The following is a 16,830-nucleotide window of genomic DNA, read 5'->3' as shown; positions in this document are numbered from 1 at the left end:
AATAATAATGAAGCGACTGAACAATTTAATTACCAAAAGTAGCCCTAGAGACTCCAACAAAAGCGTGGAAAGCCTTTATCTACAAAAATGTGGCCACCTGCTAGACTGTGCACCCAGTTATGGGAAATGCAGAAGACAGAAGTGCACAGGTGCGCACAAGAGTTTAAGCAACTGAAGAATTAGCACAAAACCTCTCTAGGGGCTGGCACCCTGAAAAGGGTGGCTTGGAAAGCTCCTTTCTCATCTATCAGGCTCAAGACTGAACTTTCTTCCCTTTCTGATTCATTGAAAGTAGCACCTACTCTAAGTAAAATACTGAAAACTGCCTTCCCACCCGCCAGAGAAAGGCTTTGTTTGTATGGAGAATTTAAAATAAGTTCAATGAATTTTCAATAAAGGTTCTTCAAAATCAAGTCAAGAAAGTACTGTTTAATCCCTCCTACAATTTCTTTAAAGTAAACATTCTAAGTGCTTTCTTTAGGAAGCTGACAATTTCACCTAGATGTTGTGTTTACCAGCTTTATTCTACTGACCTTTCCAAATGACCTTACAATAAAGGACTTTTTCCTCGCTTTGGAGGGAAACAAAAAAGATGAATCTTTCCGGAATCCTAAAAGGCTCTCAACTTCCTTAAGCTTTAGGAATTAAATGCAGGAAGCCCCCACAGGCTGGCCAATTGCTAAATCCCGCTTTTCGAAAAGGAAACAAGAGTTTGCTTCTAAGTGGCCCTGTATTCCCCCGCCCCGCGCTCACTCCAGGGCAGGCGCTGCCATGTCCAGGTGGTGACACCTGGCAGAGATAAGGTGTCCTAACAGCCGTATTTGCCTGGATCTCCGGATACCCGCGGCCACTCGGCGACTCCCTTATCACCCGGGCGCATCCCCAGCCGCTCCACCGGGGCCGCCACGCCGGCCCCTGGACCCCTCCCGCGGCGACACCGGGCAAGACTGACACCCGCAGCTGCCGACGACCTGCCAGTCAGGCTGCCGCCGGCTGCCTTTTTTAGCCATGACATCTGACCCTTGCTTCGACAGCAGCTTTCAGGGAGAGGTCCCGGGCGCGCCGGGCGGTCCCTCCCCTCCCCAACCCCCAGACCCTACGGAAAGCTCCGAACTGCCCGAGAGCGCGCGTTCCTCCAGTCAAAACGCCTCCTCTTTGACCTCTCCACCGATCCCGGTCCCCCCGCCGCTGCCTGCACCGGGGCTTCCCCATTTTGCAGCTCGCGACAGCTCCTCCGGCGCCCCTCCCGACCCCAACCCCGAAACTCCGCTCTCCTGGATCCCCTCCAAGTCCGCGGCCCGCGCGCCCGGCCCGGCGGGGGTGCCGGCCGAGGTCCTCCGGGCGAGGGGCCGAGCCGTGGACCCGACGCTCACCTCCCTCCTCCGCCCCGCTGTCCGGCTCGGCGTCCGAGGAGTCGGGCCCGTCTCCGTAGTCCGCTAGCCCCACCAGCTCATCCTCCTCCTCGTCGTCGTCGTCCTCCTCCTCCGGCTGCGGCTTCCCCAGCACCTGGCTCATCGCGCCCACGGCCGGCCGTCCCGGGAACGACGGAGGTCCCTGGTGGGGGGGGGGGGGGGGTCGGCCAAAGCTCCTGGCCTGCGGCTCGCAACCTATTTCTAAATTGAGGCTCCGTCCCGAGGTCCGCGGGCGGAGGCGGGGCCGCGCGTCCCCCCGCGGCGGCCGGCGTCCAGGTCTGGGTCCCGCGGCTCCCAGCGCGCCCGGAGCCCCCTGCCCCGCCCCGCCTCGCCCCGCCCCGCCCGCTCTCCCGCCCGCCGGCGGAGGAGTCAGCCGGAGCGCGGCGGTTCCTCCCCCGAGGAGGGAGAGAGAGGCTGCGTGACCCAAGTCACCTGACACACAGTCACACACTCACACACACACACACTCTCCCACACACACCCCGCACGGGCGCGAGCGCGCTTTCCCGGGTGCGGGCACCGATCGCTGGGGCGCTGGGCCGAGGCCGCGCGCACACACTCAGCGGGAGCAGGGCGGCGCGGGGCCCTCCGCCGCCCAGCAGCGCGCGCACACGCGCCGGGTGCTCGGGGCCCCGGGCCCCGGCGCAGGCACCCACCGCGGCTGCGCGCCCGGGGCCCCCAGGCGCCCCTCCTGCACGTGGCCCACGCACAGGCGGGGGAGCCGGCGGCCGGCACAGCCGGGGGGCCTCTCCCCGCCCACCTCGGCGCACACACCCCACCTTGGGCGGCCTTCTCCAGGCTTCACTCCGGGGCGAGGGTTCCGGTCCCAAGCGGGCTGCCCCCGCCCAACGCTGCTGCGCCCGAGACACCTCTCAGAGCCGCGTGCCTGGAACACCCCGCGGATGCTGAAGCGCCCCGAGAAGAAAACTCGGGAGAAATGCACCGCAGAGGCGGCGCTGTCTCCATGGCAATTGCCTTTTAGTGCGCATTTGCGGTTCAAACTGCTTCCCGCTGAGAAAACGTACCTGCTGTAGTCAACCAAGCAGGCCTACCCAGCTATAAACATTTCTGTAAAAATATCATGCCTCGTGGCTGACTGGCCTGAATAATTCCTCTGCAGCGTTTGGGGGAAGGTCTCAGGTGTATGATACACTAAGAGGCTATTCATAGCCACCTCCTCCTGTCTTATTGTTGCATAGGGTGTAATCCCAAATCCCCAAATAAAATGTTCCAAGGGTTTTTTTTGAGGGGGAAGAGAGAAGGGGTTAAGTGGCGAGGGGAGACAATTCTCGCATAGGAATGGAGGCAGTGTGGGGGTGAGACTAAAACCTGCATTCCTCCGCAAGCGTTTCACCGCAGGACAAACTGTACCCGCCCCTTCTGGATACTGCAGAAAATCACGTGGATGAACTTCCTTCTGTCAAGCCCAACGAGAAGGACACCAGCTGGCCAGCAGGGTGACCCAGATCCCACAGGTGCCAGCAGCTCAGCAGGTGGCCTGGGGAGAGCCGGAGGAAGAGCGCGGAGGCGGAGGCTCTGCGGGCCCCAGGGCGCGGCCCCTGCGGGGACTTCGGATGGAGAACCTGCTCCATCCTAGGGACCTGAGCTCAGCGGGGAGGGCGGGGGCCTCCGTGGAGGCTCAGCACAGCGTTGCTGCCCTGGAGGAAATCCCAGTCTAGCAACTCAAGACTCCTGTCCTGGATTTGGCAGTAACTGTAGGTGGATGCGGCTACACCTTCTAGGGGGTGGCTGCTTCTAATTGGGAAAGGCCCTGGGATTTTCCAGGAGGAGGCAGTGTAACATGTATGGCTGTATCCGTCAAAGTCCTTCCCAGGAGAAAAACAGATGGCACAGGCAAATGTTTTAATTGAAATGGCTTTTTGAATTAAAAGGGACAATTTCCTAGGATGTGGACAGAGTTTAGGAATCCACACAGGGATTAGTAACAGTGAGAAGAGATTCTCAGCCCTGAACTAGTAGGTGTAAAAGGAGGGCCCTGGACAAGGGGCACCAACAGGAGCTAGAGCTGATGAGGAAGCAGCCAGGCCGGAGCCCCATCGTGTTACCGGGACAGCGGTGGGAAGGAGCACCCTGACCTCGCTCCCGTCCCATTCTCCAGTCTCCTCCAACAGCTTTCCATTGGCCAAAGCCAACTGGACCCCAGAGGGCTGGAGAGCCTGGAACCTAGTCCGGGACACAGAGGTAGGGTAGGGAGGGCAGAGAGGGGGTTCCAGTGGTGGGGGGAGGGCGAGAAGTGTACCAGCACAAGCAGGCTCTATCTGCTCTTATCAGAGGAAGTTATTTAGGGGCAATTTTCCTAGTCTATTTTCATCCACTCTGTTTCATCCACATCTTCCTCTGTACCTGGGAGGAAGGCTTTTACAGAGTGGGTTTAAGACTTCTGGTTATCCCAGAACAAATCACCAGCCTGAGGAGCTATTGAGCGGGCCTGATTCAAACTGCAGAAGGCTCTACAAGTTCAGAAGCCAGTCCAAGGTCAGTCCAGACAGGTAGGACATCTTTTGGGCTGGTTGTTGAGTGTGTGTGCCCTGGGGACCCAGGGGTTCAGGCAGGACAATTCCTAAGCCAAAAGCCCTTCTTTGCCTGAGACCAAGAAAGAGCAAGATACCTGAGGGCCCTCTCCCTTCCCTCAAGTGAGTAATCCTACAAGGGGGGTTTACAGAACATCCGCGGTAGATTGGAGCACTTTACTCAATAGAACATTTGAGAATTAGACCTTTCTTGAGGGGAAAAAAAAAAAATCTGTCAAAAAAATCAAAAGTCAAATCCTCAGTTAATGCTCCACCCAAAGGTAGATAAAAGTCATATAAAGGTTTAAGAGATTCAAATTCACTGTCCTGGAATTTCCCTGGTGGTCCAGTGGTTAAGAATCTGCCTGCCAATGTAGGGGGTGCCGATTCGATCCCTGGTCCGGGAAGATCCCACATGCTTCGGAGCAACTAAACCCATGTACCTCATCCACTGAGCCCTCATGCCTAATGGAAGAGTAGCCCCTGCTCCCTGAAGCTAGAGAAAGCCCGCGTGCAGCAACAAAGACCCGGCGCAGCCAATAATAAATAAATAAATTCCCTGTTGCTTCAGAAATGTACAGTATTGACGAAGTAGGAGCAAACAGAACAGGAAACATCTTTATTGCTTTTTCCTTATTTCAATACTGTCAGCTTTCAGATAAGGAACAGGTTGAGGAAAGAGCAACATGGAAACTTACATCACCATATGTAAAATAGCTAGCAAATGGGAATTTGCTGTATGGCTCTGGAAACTCAAACAGGGGCTTGTATCAATCTAGAGGGGTGGGGTGGGGCGGGAGATGGGAGGGAGATTCAAAAGGGAGGGGATATGTGTATACCTATGGCTGATTCATGTTGAGATTTGGCAGAAAACAGCAAAATTCCGAAAAGCAATTATCCTTCAATTAAAAAAATTAAAAAAAGAAATAGGTTCAAAAATACCTTAGAAGTTTTTAAGTTGTAAAAGTATGTATGGTTTCTTTCAGAATTTAAATAAAAATGGAAAGACACTGGGATTTCCCTGGCGGTCAAGTTGAGCTTCTGAATTTCCAATGCAGAGAGGGGTGCTGGCTCGATCACTGGTCAGGGAATAAGATCCCACGTGCTGCACGGCACCACCAAAAGATTTTTCTTTTAAATGAAAGACACTAAACACTGAAAGCCTTTGAGCCACTCGGGGTGGGATCTACTTGGTGAGCAGGCTACTGCCTCCATCACTCTGGCCTGGAGCTCGGGCTCCGGGCCGTCTTCCCGGGAGAGCGAGCTCAGGAAGGTGAGGCTTTGTCTCTGAAGGTACTCATGCTCTATGTAACCATGGCAGGCTGCCACATACTTGATGGGTACTTAATAAATGTTTATGAAATGAATGAAAGAAAAGAAGGGAGGAAGTTACACAGTAGTCTCTGCACAGACCTGGCGTGTTTTTGAGAGAAACTTCAGGAAGAAGTGGAAATCAAATTTTTCTGCTTAATCTGAGCTCTGGGAAATGCCACAGTGAGGTAAAATATGAACCATGCCCTACAAGAGTGCAACTAGGCTGAGCGCAAGTGCATCATGCAAGAGATGATGACCCTCAGGTCTTTATTCTTTCAGGACTGCCTGAAGATGTGAAGGAATTATAGTAAAATGATTATTAAATGCTTATTCTATTTTTTCTAGGGTTTCCCAGGTGGCACCAATGGTAAAGAACGTGCCTGCCAATGCAGGAGACGCAAGAGACTCGGGTTCGATCCCTGGGATGGGATGATCCCTGGAAGAGGAAACGGCAGCCCACTCCAGTGTTCTTGGCCAGAGAATCCCATGGACAGAGGACCCTGGTGGGCTACAGTCCATGGGGTTGCAGAGAGTAAGACATGACTGAAGCAACTTAGCACACATTTTTGCTAACCCTTTCTAAATAACTCTTTAACTTTATAGCATCGTGAAAGAGGAGCTTTGTCTTTTGCCAGAATTTTCCAACTAATATTTATTATTTTCCATGAATAAGAGGCACTCTTCCAAAATAATATGATCTTCAAAATATTCCCATTAAGTAATATTATTGTTCTTAATTTACAGATAAGAAAAATTCTCCCAAGGTATCACATGAAGTAGATGGTGATACTATTTTGGAATGCAGCAGGTCACTAGATCTTATTCCTATTTAACAAAGGAAAAAGCTAAAGTCAGTTACATGACGGCCTGAAACTGAAAAGGAGAAAGGGCTCCCAGTCTTCTAGATAAAGAAGCAACACACACACACAGACACTCAAGAATGAGTCTGTCGTTTCAGGCCGTTAATTTACAGGATTCGCTGAAGGGAAGGGAAAAAAGAAAAATTGAAAAGCTTCATTAGTAAATTACTTGTCATAATACAATTGTTGACCATCATCAGACCTTTTATGAGGAACACCAATAGCAAATGATTTTGTTCCCTATCTGGTTTATATGCTGAATTAAAGTATAACATCTAAGTGTTATTTTTGTTTAAAATTTGAATTTTAAAGGCCAGAAGTTTGTGCCCTTATTTTAGTGAACTATTTTGCTGTTACCAGTTAGATGCCTTGTGACAAGGAACGTAAGAGCTATTTAAAAGAGACCTGTACAATTTAGGCAGAATAATTGCAGTCCTGAATAGGGCGAGCAATTACATGCAGCATGCAGCCTGCATCTTAGGGCATTCTGAGGCATCTGATGGCATTGTGCCTGGTTCCCGGGGTTTACATGTTGAAAGCCTTTCAGGCTTTCTTTTAAATACGTATTTAAAGCCATTAATTCTCTCTTGAAGCAAACAAAGGAAAGAGCCATTTACAGAATCTTGCTGGACTCCTGCTTATCTAGGAAAGCCAAGTTTTTCAAGAGGGCGCCTCAGACTCTCTGGTTCCCCTAAGACAGCTGATTCCCTGATGAAATTGTTATAAATCATTAAATCATTTCCACCGAGGCAAACCATTATTTTTTATTATATTTTATAAAGTGCATTATAAAATTATATTTTATTAAAGTAGTGTTTTGACATGATATGAACATGCACATGGTGAAGAGTCAAACAGCATAAAAGAATCTCCAGTGATGTTAGTCTCTCCTCCCACCCTGCCCAGAGTCTCTTGGCTTCCCTCCACAGAGAGAAACACGCTGCTTTAATGTGCAAACATATTTGGAGCCATTATAGAGATTTCTACTTGATAACTTCATCTCTTTTAATAGTCTACAAATATTTTTTTAAATGAACATAAAGACAATTATACCTTTAAGGCTGTGCTTTGAAGAGGTAAACAGAGAGAGGCCAGAGAGTAACTGGGGATGAAAGAAGCAATCTGATTTAGATGGGATCACCAGAGAAGACTTTTCAAAGACGGTGACTTCCGTGGTGGGCCAGTGGCTAAGACTCTGAGTTCCCAATGCAGGGAGTCCAGGTTTGATCTTTGGTCAGGGAACTAGATCCCACGTGCCACAGCTAAGAATTTCCTACATGCAACATCAAAGGTACCATGCGTGGCAAATAAGACCAGGCAGAGCCAAATAAATAAAAATAAATTAAAAAAAAAAAGTTGACATTTAAGTTGACCATGAAAAAGGGACAGAGAACAAAGTGAAAGTCGGAGTGGGGCGTGTTCCCCTGGAAGGTATCTCCACAGTTGGAAAAACCAAGGAGAAGTGAGAGTGTTTGGTATTGGAGGGACAAGATGTCAATGTGATGAGAGCGGAGGAGGGCGGCAGGCTGAGAAACAGGTGGTCTTTTCCACCTGTTTAGTTTAGTTTAGTCTAGTCTAGTTTAGTTTAGTTTAGTCTAAACTAAAGAGTTTAGACTTTATTCCAAGTGCCACTGAAGCACTGAAGAGTTTTCAGAAGGGAGGTGAGACGCATGGCTTACATTTCTAAACGTTCACGCTGGTTGATTGTTCCAAAGATGGCCACAACCATCGTGTCATCCCACAGACCCTCTGCAGATGTGCCTCCGCCCCTCCGCCCTCCTGTTTTCCCTCCTTTTGAGTGTGGGCAGGCTCTGTGACTTGCCTTAACCAACAGAATGCAGCATCTGAGGCTGGACCAGAAAAGACTGTGTTGCTTCTTTTTCACACTTTCTTGGTGCCTTGAGCCACCTTGAAAAGAAGCCTAGGCTAGCTTACTGGCGAGGCCCATGACAGAGAGGCCCTGAAAGATGCCAGAGCACAGGAATAAAGAGGCCCCAGCATGCCAGCCATCCATCTGAGGGGCCAGGCATGTGGCTGACACTCTCTTAGATTCTCCAGCCCCAGTCACAGCCACATGAGCAAGTTCAGCTCACTCTGCGTGAAACACAGACTTTTTATTCTGGCTGAACCATGCCAGGCAACCCACATAATCATGAGCAAATGTTGATAAAAACAATTGGTTTTTTAAAGCCATTAACTCATGGGTTGTTTTGTTACGCAGCAGCCAGTAACTGATGTACATATTCTGGCTGATGTGGGAAAAATGGATTGTAGATTTCAGGATGGAAGCATAAATAACAGATCACTTTAGCAGTTCATAAATGAAATGAATAGAGAAGTGGAAAATGAGAGAAGTGGATAGATTTTATATAAATTTTGGAGGTAGAATAGATCAGAATTTATTGAAAGCTTAATTAACATGAATGTTCAGTGAAACGATTACTACCAGATATTTGATTTGGGTAACTAGATGTATGGTAATGCCATTTATTAAAAAAGTTAAGACCCAGATAGGAGCAAGATTGAGGGATGTGAGGTGAATGAAGCTCCTTGATTTCTAACATTCCAGTTACCATATATTGCCACAGGGAAAGCTACCTTAATATTGTAATTGTGCCCATTTTTTAGATGTTTATAATGTTGTCTTTGGTATAAATCATGAATTTTTCCAACTACAAGCTATGAATGAACTAAAGATGACATTTGTAAAAGTTCCAAACTAGTGAGACAGAATGGCTACACGTTGACTTCCATAAAAAGTTAACTTTCTATTCATATGGACTTTTAAGGACAAGCTTCTGACATCAATGGTGCCACAACATGAGGGCAGAAAGCTCTGGACAGTAGAGTCAGCCAAACAGAGGTTCTGACAGCTCCATATTTTTAGGTCAGTTTGGACTTGACAACCCCTGCCTTGGTTGGGACAGTTACCCTAACTGCAATAATACACACAAGCAAATTCTCCAAGACAAATCACCTTATTTAAAATCCTCAAGAATGAAGGAGTCTCCAGGATTGGTGGAGTAGGAACACCCTGAGCTCACCTCCTCTCAGTTCAGTTCAGTTCATTCGCTCAGTTGTGTCCGGCTTTTTGTGACCTCATGAACCGCAGCACGCCAGGCCTCCCTATCCATCAGCAACTACCGGAGTCTACCCAAACCCATGTCCATTGAATTGATGATGCCTTCCAACCATGTCATCCTCTGTCGTCCCCTTCTCCTCCTGCCCTCAATCTTTCCCAGCATCAGGGTCTTTTCAAATGAGTCAGCTCTTCGCATCAGGTGGCTGAAGTATTGGAGTTTCAGCTTCAACATCAGTCCTTCCAATGAACACCCAGGACTGATCTGCTTTAGGATAGACTGGTTGGATCTCCTTGCAGTCCAAGGGACTCTCAAGAGTCTTCTCCAACACCACAGTTCAAAAGCATCAATTCTTCAGTGCTCAAGTTTCTTTATAGTCCAACTCTCACATCCATACATGACTACTGGAAAAACCATAGCTTTGACTAGACAGACCTTTGTGGACAAAGTAATGTCTCTGCTTTTTAATATGCTGTCTAGGTTGGTCATCACTTTCCTTCCAAGGAGAAAGCGTCTTTTAATTTCATGGCTGCAGTCACCTTCTGCAGTGATTTTGGAGCCCCAAAAAATAAAGTCAGCCACTCTTTCTACTGTTTCCCCATCTATTTGCCATGAAGTGATGAGACCGGATGCCATGATCTTAGTTTTCTGAATGTTGAGCTTTAAGCCAACTTTTTCACTCTCCTCTTTCACTTTCATCAAGAGGCTCTTTAGGTTTTCTTCGCTTTCTGCCAGAAGGAAGGGTGGTGTCATCTACATATCTGAGGTTATTGATATTTCTCTCAGCAATCTTGATTCCAGCTTGTGCTTCCTCCATCCCGACGTTTCTCATGATGTACTCTGCATATAAGTTAAATAAGCAGGGTGACAATATACAGCCTTGACATACTCCTTTTCCTATTCGGAACCAGTCTGTTGTTCCATGTCCAGTTCTAACTGTTGCTTCCTGACCTGCATACAGGTTTCTCAAGAGGCAGGTCAGGTGGTCTGGTATTCCCATCTTTTTCAGAATTTTCCACAGTTTATTCTGGTCCACACAGTCAAAGGCTTTGGCATAGTCAATAAAGCAGAAATAGATCTTTTTCTGGAACTCTCTTGCTCTTTCGATGATCCAGCAGATGTTGGCAATTTGATCTCTGGTTCCTCTGCCTTTTCTAAAACCAGCTTGAACATCTGGAAGTTCACGGTTCACATATTGTTAAAGCCTGGCTTGGAGAATTTTGAGCATTACTTTACTAGCGTGTGAGATGAGTGCAACAGTGCAGTAGTTTGAGCACTCTTTGGGATTGCCTTTCTTTGGGATTGGAATGAAAACTGACCTTTCCCAGTCCTGTGGCCACTGCTGAGTTTTCCAAATTTGCTGGCATATTGAGTGCAGCACTTTCATAGCATCATCTTTCAGGATTTGAAATAGCTCAACTGGAATTCTACCACCTCCACTAGCTTTGTTCGTAGTGATGCTTCCAAAGGCCCATTTGACGTCACATTCCAGGATGTCTGGCTCTAGGTGAGTGTGAGTGATCACAGCATCATGATTATCTGGGTCGTGAACATCTTTTTTGTACAGTTCTTCTGTGTATACTTGCCACCTCTTCTTAATATCTTCTGCTGCTGTTAGGTCCATACCATTTCTGTCCTTTATTAAGCCCAAGGGGCATGAAATGTTCCCTTGGTATCTTTAATTTTCTTGAAGAGATCTCTTTCCCATTCTATTTTTTTCACTATTTCTTTGCATTGATCACTGAGGAAGGCTTTCTTATCTCTCCTTGCTATTCTTTGGAACTCTGCATTCAAATAGGTATATCTTTCCTTTTCTCCTTGGCTTTTCACTTCTCTTCTTTCCACAACTATTTGTAAAGCCTCCTCCTCTCAAGGACACACCAAAATTACAACTATTCACAGAGACACTGTTGATGAGAAAGACCAGAACCTGCCAGAAAAGACCTTCCATAAAATACAAAGAAGAAATCACAACAAGACACGTAGGAGGGGTGGAGTTGGAGTACAGTGGAGACCGTACCCTTGGGTGAGCAACCCACAAACAGGAGACCAATTATAACTGCAGAGGTTCTCCTCGAGGGGAGAGGGAACTGGGCCCCACATCAGTCTCCCCAGCCTGAGAGTCCTGCACGGGAAAGACGAGGCCCCGGAAAGTTTGGTTTTGAAGGCCAGTGGTGCTTACTTTTGGGAGACCCCGAGGGCTCTGGAAAATACAGACTCCACTCTTAAAGGGCACACATAGAGTTTCACCTGCTCTGGGAGCCAGGGCAGGAGCAGTGATCTGAAAGTAGCCAGGGTCAGACCCACTTGCCAATCTTGGAGAGTCTCCCAGAGAGACAGGAGGAAACTAGGTCTCATTCTGGGAACACAGACACTGGCTGCAGCCATTCTGGGGCGCTCATTCTACCATGTGGATGTTAGTGCTGGCAGGAAATTTTGGAATCTTCCCTCTAGTTTATTAGCTCCAGAACTCCACCCGTCCCCCCTCATTAGCCTGAGGCACCAGTACTGGGATGTTATGTCCAGCAACTAGCTGGGGGCTGTGTCCCCACCCCCCAGCAGTCAGGCTGCCCTAAGAGCCCCTGAACCCACGGCTTCCCAGGACACGGTCCTGTCCAACAGAGGACCCAGGTCCTGGCCCCACACACCAGTCACAGGAGCTCAACCTGGGACCCTCAGGGCCCTGCAGCCAGAGACTCCCAGACCTGGCTCCACTCACTGGTGGGCGCACAAGGACCCAGGAACACCAGCGTCCTGCAGCGCGCCATGGCAGGGCCCGGCCAGCCCACAGTCCAATACTAGCTCTGGGACCCCTGAGCCCTCTGGCTGGAGACTCCAGGACCTGGATCAGCTCGCTGGTGGGCTGGCACTATCCCTGTGGCCCAGCTCCACCCCCCAGTAGATGAGAACCAGTCCTGGGATCTCCTAGACCCCAACCCCATCCACCAGCACGTGGACATAAGGCCTAGGACCACAGTCCCACAGCCTGCCTCCTCAGGACATGGCCGACACACCAGCCCTAGGACACCTGGACTCCAGACTCTAGCCTTGCCCACCAGCAGGCCAACTCCAGCTCTGGGACACCTTGGGTCCCTGATCCAGGGTCCTGGGATCCAGGACTGTCTCCTGTGGGCTAACGCCAGCTTTGCGACCTCCAGGGCTTCACAGCCAGAGTACCTGGGAGCTGGTGCTACCCACCCATGAGCTGGCACTAGCCCTGGGCTCCGGGCCCACTCACCATCAGGCTAATATCAGCTCTGAGATGCCCGACTCCTTAGCCAGCCACTCCAGGATTCAGCCCTACTTAACCAGTGGCCAGCACCAGCTTTGGGACGTGCTAGCACCTGTGTCAGGAACTGGTCCCTCCCACCAGAAGGTCAACGCTAAATTCGGGGATACTAGCCCCACAACCACCCATCCCAGAATCCAACTTTGCTATTGGTGTGCCTGCATTAGCCCCAAGACTTACTGGGGTTCTCCAGCCAGCTCACGAGCCAGACCCTATATAAGGCAGGGCCTGACCATCAAGCAGACTGGAAGCCAACCATGCCCTACCAGACCGCCCCCAGTAATCAGTCCACCACAAAAGGGGGAATCCCTAGACCATGTCGCCTGGTGGCCAGAGGGGAGTACACTGCTGGGACACATAAGACATCTCCTAAAAAGGCCATTTCTCCAAGGTCAGGAAACAAAACCAGCCTAGAAGGTACGTAGACATAAAACCAGCAAATTAGGCAGAATAAAGCAATAGAGAACATGTTCCAAATGAAGGAACAAGTTAAAACCCCAGAAGGAGAACATAAGTGAAGTGGAGATAGGCAGTCTACCTGAGAAAGAGTTCAAGGTAGTGATGTTAAAGATTATCAAAGAACTCGGGAGGAGAATGGATGGACAGAGTGAGAAGTCAGATTTTTTTTTTTGAAAAACAAGAACTCAGTTTTTTATTTCATCATTTCTTGCATTGGAAGTACTCCTCGATGACATCCTTAGCCTGAGATTCTTTGCCATAGTCCTTAACCACCACACAACTGCAACCAACCACTTTATGGGGTTTTTCTCTCTCTGTCAATTTCACAGAGGCCTACCCATTCCTCTAGTTTCTTGTTGTCATCAACCTTAATCAGGTTGGTTTGATAGTTATGACCAACCTAGATAGCATGTTATAAAGCAGATACATTACTTTGCCAACCAAGGTCCATCTAGTCAAGGCTATGGTTTTTCCAGTGGTCATGTATGGATGTGAGAGTTGGACTGTGAAGAAAGCTGAATGACAAAAAATTGATACTTTTGAACTGTGGTGTTGGAGAAGACTCTTGAGAGTCCCTTGGACTGCAAAGAGATCCAGCCAGTCCATCCTAAAGGAGCTCAGTCCTGGGTGTTCATTGGAAGGACTGATGCTGAAGCTGAAACTCCAGTACTTTGGCCACCTGATGCAAAGAGTTGACTCACTGGAAAAGGCCCTGATGCTGGGAGGGATTGGGGGCAGGAGGAGAAGGGGACGACAGAGGATGAGATGGCTGGATGGCATCACCGACTGGACGGACATGAGTTTGAGTAAACTCCGGGAATTGGTGATGGACAGGGAGGCCTGGCATGCTGCGATTCATGGGGTCGCAAAGAGTCGGACACGACTGAGCGACTGAACTGAACTGAACTGATGCTCAGCACAAAGGGCCTCCACCGACTTGACATTCCTAGGCTCATCCCAATTGGATGCAAGCACATGTAGATGGGCTTGGCGCTTGTCTAAAGCTTTGGCAGCTTCCTGAATTCACGTGCTAAGCCACCGTGGATGAGGGCAGCCTTCAGCACCTCTTGCAGAGCAGTATTAACGTCCATTACACCTCCAGCAGCAATGCCTTCCTCGGCCATGGCGGTGGGTTACGGGTGGAGCCGAATCTTGAATACACCCGAGCCTCCGCCTCTGTGCGGCTCCGCAGCGGCAGGGCCAGAAGTCAGATTTTAACAGAGTTAGAAAATAAAAGAGAAGTACCAGAGATGAAAAATATAATAACTGAAATGAAAAATACATTAGAAGGGTGACTTCCCTGGCAGTCCAGTGGTTAAGATGCCCAGCTTCCACTGCAGTGGGGCTGGGTTCAGTCCCTGATAGGGGAACTAAGATCCCACATGCTATGAGGTGAGGCCAGAAAAAAAACAAACATTAGAAGGAATCAACAGTAGTATAGATAACACAGAGGACCACATCAGTGAGCTGGAAGAGTAATAGAAATCATTGAAGCTGAACAACAACAACAAAAAAGGATAAAAAGAAATGAGGACAGTTTAAGAGACTTATGGGACAACATCAAGTATGTTAATACTCTTATTATAGGGGTCCCAGAAGGAGGAGAGAGAAAGAGAAAAGGGAGAGAACATATTTGAATAAAAAGAGTAAAAAACTTTCCTAACCTGGGAAAAGAAATAGATATCCAAGTCTGGGAATTAGAGAGTCCCAAACAGGATCAATCGAAAGACAAATACTGTATAGCATCACTTACATGTGGAATCCGAAAAATAAAACAAATGAATGAATATAACAAAACGGAAACAGACTCACAGATACAGAGAACAAAGTAGCGGTTACTGGGGTGAGGAATGGGGAGGGGCAAGATGGAGTAGGGGGTTAAGAAGTACAAACTATTAATACTACATATCAAATAGATAAGTTACAAGGATATATTATACAGCACAGGAACAGAGCAAATGAATATTTTATAATAGCTTTACATGGAGTATAAACTATAAAACCTTTGAATCACCATGTTGTACACCTGTTGCTGATTTCAGAAGTTATGTCATATTCAGAGGATCCCAGGAAAGGCGTCTCAGGATATATCAGGAGATGAAGCTTCGTTAGAAAGGGAACTTGGGCTTTACTTCTCTCTGTCCTTGTCACTTTTCTCTCTGCACGAAAACTGGCTTTCTGTGCTTCTCCCACCAGATGGCAGGAGTTGGCTGTCTCGCCTTCCAGGCCCAGTGAGAGTGGGCTCAGGCTCTGAGCTCAGCTATCCAGGTTCAAATCCTGGCTCCAACAGGAACCGGCTGTGTGACTTGGATCAAGAAACGTAACCTCTCTGTGCCTCGATTTCCTCACCTCTCAACTGTTGTTAATCTTACAGACCTCAATAGGATTGCGCTTAGTCGCTCAACCGTGTCTGACTCTTTGCGACCCCGTGGACTGTAGCCCACCAGGCTCCTCTGTCCATGGGGCTTCTCCAAGCAAGAATACTGGAGTGGGCTGCCATGCCCTCCTCCAGAGGGTCTTTCCAACCCAGGGATCGAACCTAGGTCTCCTGCATTACAGGCCGATTCTTTACCATCTGAGCTACCAGGGAAGCCTTGCCTTTATTTTTTTTATTTATTTTTTATTTTTTAATTTTTTATTAGTTGGAGGCTAATTAGTTCACAACATTTCAGTGGGTTTTGTCATACATTGATATCAATCAGCCATAGAGTTACACGTATTCCCCATCCCGATCCCCCCTCCCACCTCCCTCTCCACCCGATTCCTCTGGGTCTTCCCAGTGCACCAGGCCCGAGCACTTGTCTCATGCATCCCACCTGGGCTGGTGATCTGTTTCACCATAGATAATATACATGCTGTTCTTTCGAAACATCCCACCCTCACCTTCTCCCACAGAGTTCAAAAGTCTGTTCTGTACTTCTGTGTCTCTTTTTCTGTCTTGCATATAGGGTTATTGTTACCATCTTTCTAAATTCCATATATATGTGTTAGTATGTTGTAATGTTCTTTATCTTTCTGGCTTACTTCACTCTGTATAAGGGGCTCCAGTTTCATCCATCTCATTAGAACTGATTCAAATGAATTCTTTTTAACGGCTGAGTAATATTCCATGGTGTATATGTACCACAGCTTCCTTATCCATTCGTCTGCTGATGGACATCTAGGTTGCTTCCATGTCCTGGCTATTATAAACAGTGCTGTGATGAACATTGGGGTGCACGTGTCTCTTTCAGATCTGGTTTCCTCAATGTGTATGCCCAGAAGTGGGATTGCTGGGTCATATGGCAGTTCTATTTCCAGTTTTTTAAGAAATCTCCACACTGTTCTCCATAGTGGCTGTACTAGTTTGCATTCCCACCAACAGTGTAAGAGGGTTCCCTTTTCTCCACACCCTCTCCAGCATTTATTGCTTGTAGACTTTTGGATAGCAGCCATCCTGACTGGCGTGTAATGGTACCTCATTGTGGTTTTGATTTGCATTTCTCTGATAATGAGTGATGTTGAGCATCTTTTCATGTGTTTGTTAGCCATCTGTATGTCTTCTTTGGAGAAATGTCTGTTTAGTTCTTTGGCCCATTTTTTGATTGAGTCATTTTTCTGGAATTGAGCTTCAGGAATTGCTTGTATATTTTTGAGATTAATCCTTTGTCTGTTTCTTCATTTGCTATTATTTTCTCCCAATCTGAGGGCTGTCTTTTCACCTTACTTATAGTTTCCTTTGTAGTGAAGCCTTGCCTTTAAAGGTGAGTACTATGTAAGTTTTAACTATTATCTTTGATTCCTAGGCAAGAAAATCTGGTTGGGGGACTTCCCCGGCAGTCTAGTGGGTAAGACTCTGCCTTCCAATGCAGGGGTATGGGCTTGATCCCTGGTCAGGGAACTAAG

General features: G+C 48.1%; 1 protein-coding gene and 1 pseudogene across 1 annotated transcript in view; both read right to left on the bottom strand.

The window, feature by feature from the left end:
• Window positions 1-1,677, bottom strand: part of RRAGD (Ras related GTP binding D) — a 32,700-nt gene extending 31,023 nt beyond the window's left edge. Inside the window, exon 1 of the mRNA XM_061131579.1 lies at window positions 1,374-1,677. Coding sequence (XP_060987562.1) covers window positions 1,374-1,515 — 142 coding nt within the window. The 5' untranslated portion in view covers window positions 1,516-1,677. The remainder of the gene's footprint in view (window positions 1-1,373) is intronic.
• Window positions 1,678-13,112: 11,435 nt separating this feature from the next.
• On the bottom strand, window positions 13,113-14,127 carry LOC133048203 (small ribosomal subunit protein eS12-like; annotated as a pseudogene).
• Window positions 14,128-16,830: the final 2,703 nt, after the last annotated feature.

This window comes from Dama dama, chromosome 28, assembly GCF_033118175.1.
Source record: "Dama dama isolate Ldn47 chromosome 28, ASM3311817v1, whole genome shotgun sequence".
NCBI lineage: Eukaryota > Metazoa > Chordata > Mammalia > Artiodactyla > Cervidae > Dama > Dama dama.
Note: the sequence above shows the minus strand (reverse complement) of the source record. Positions and strands in the feature narration are given on the sequence as shown.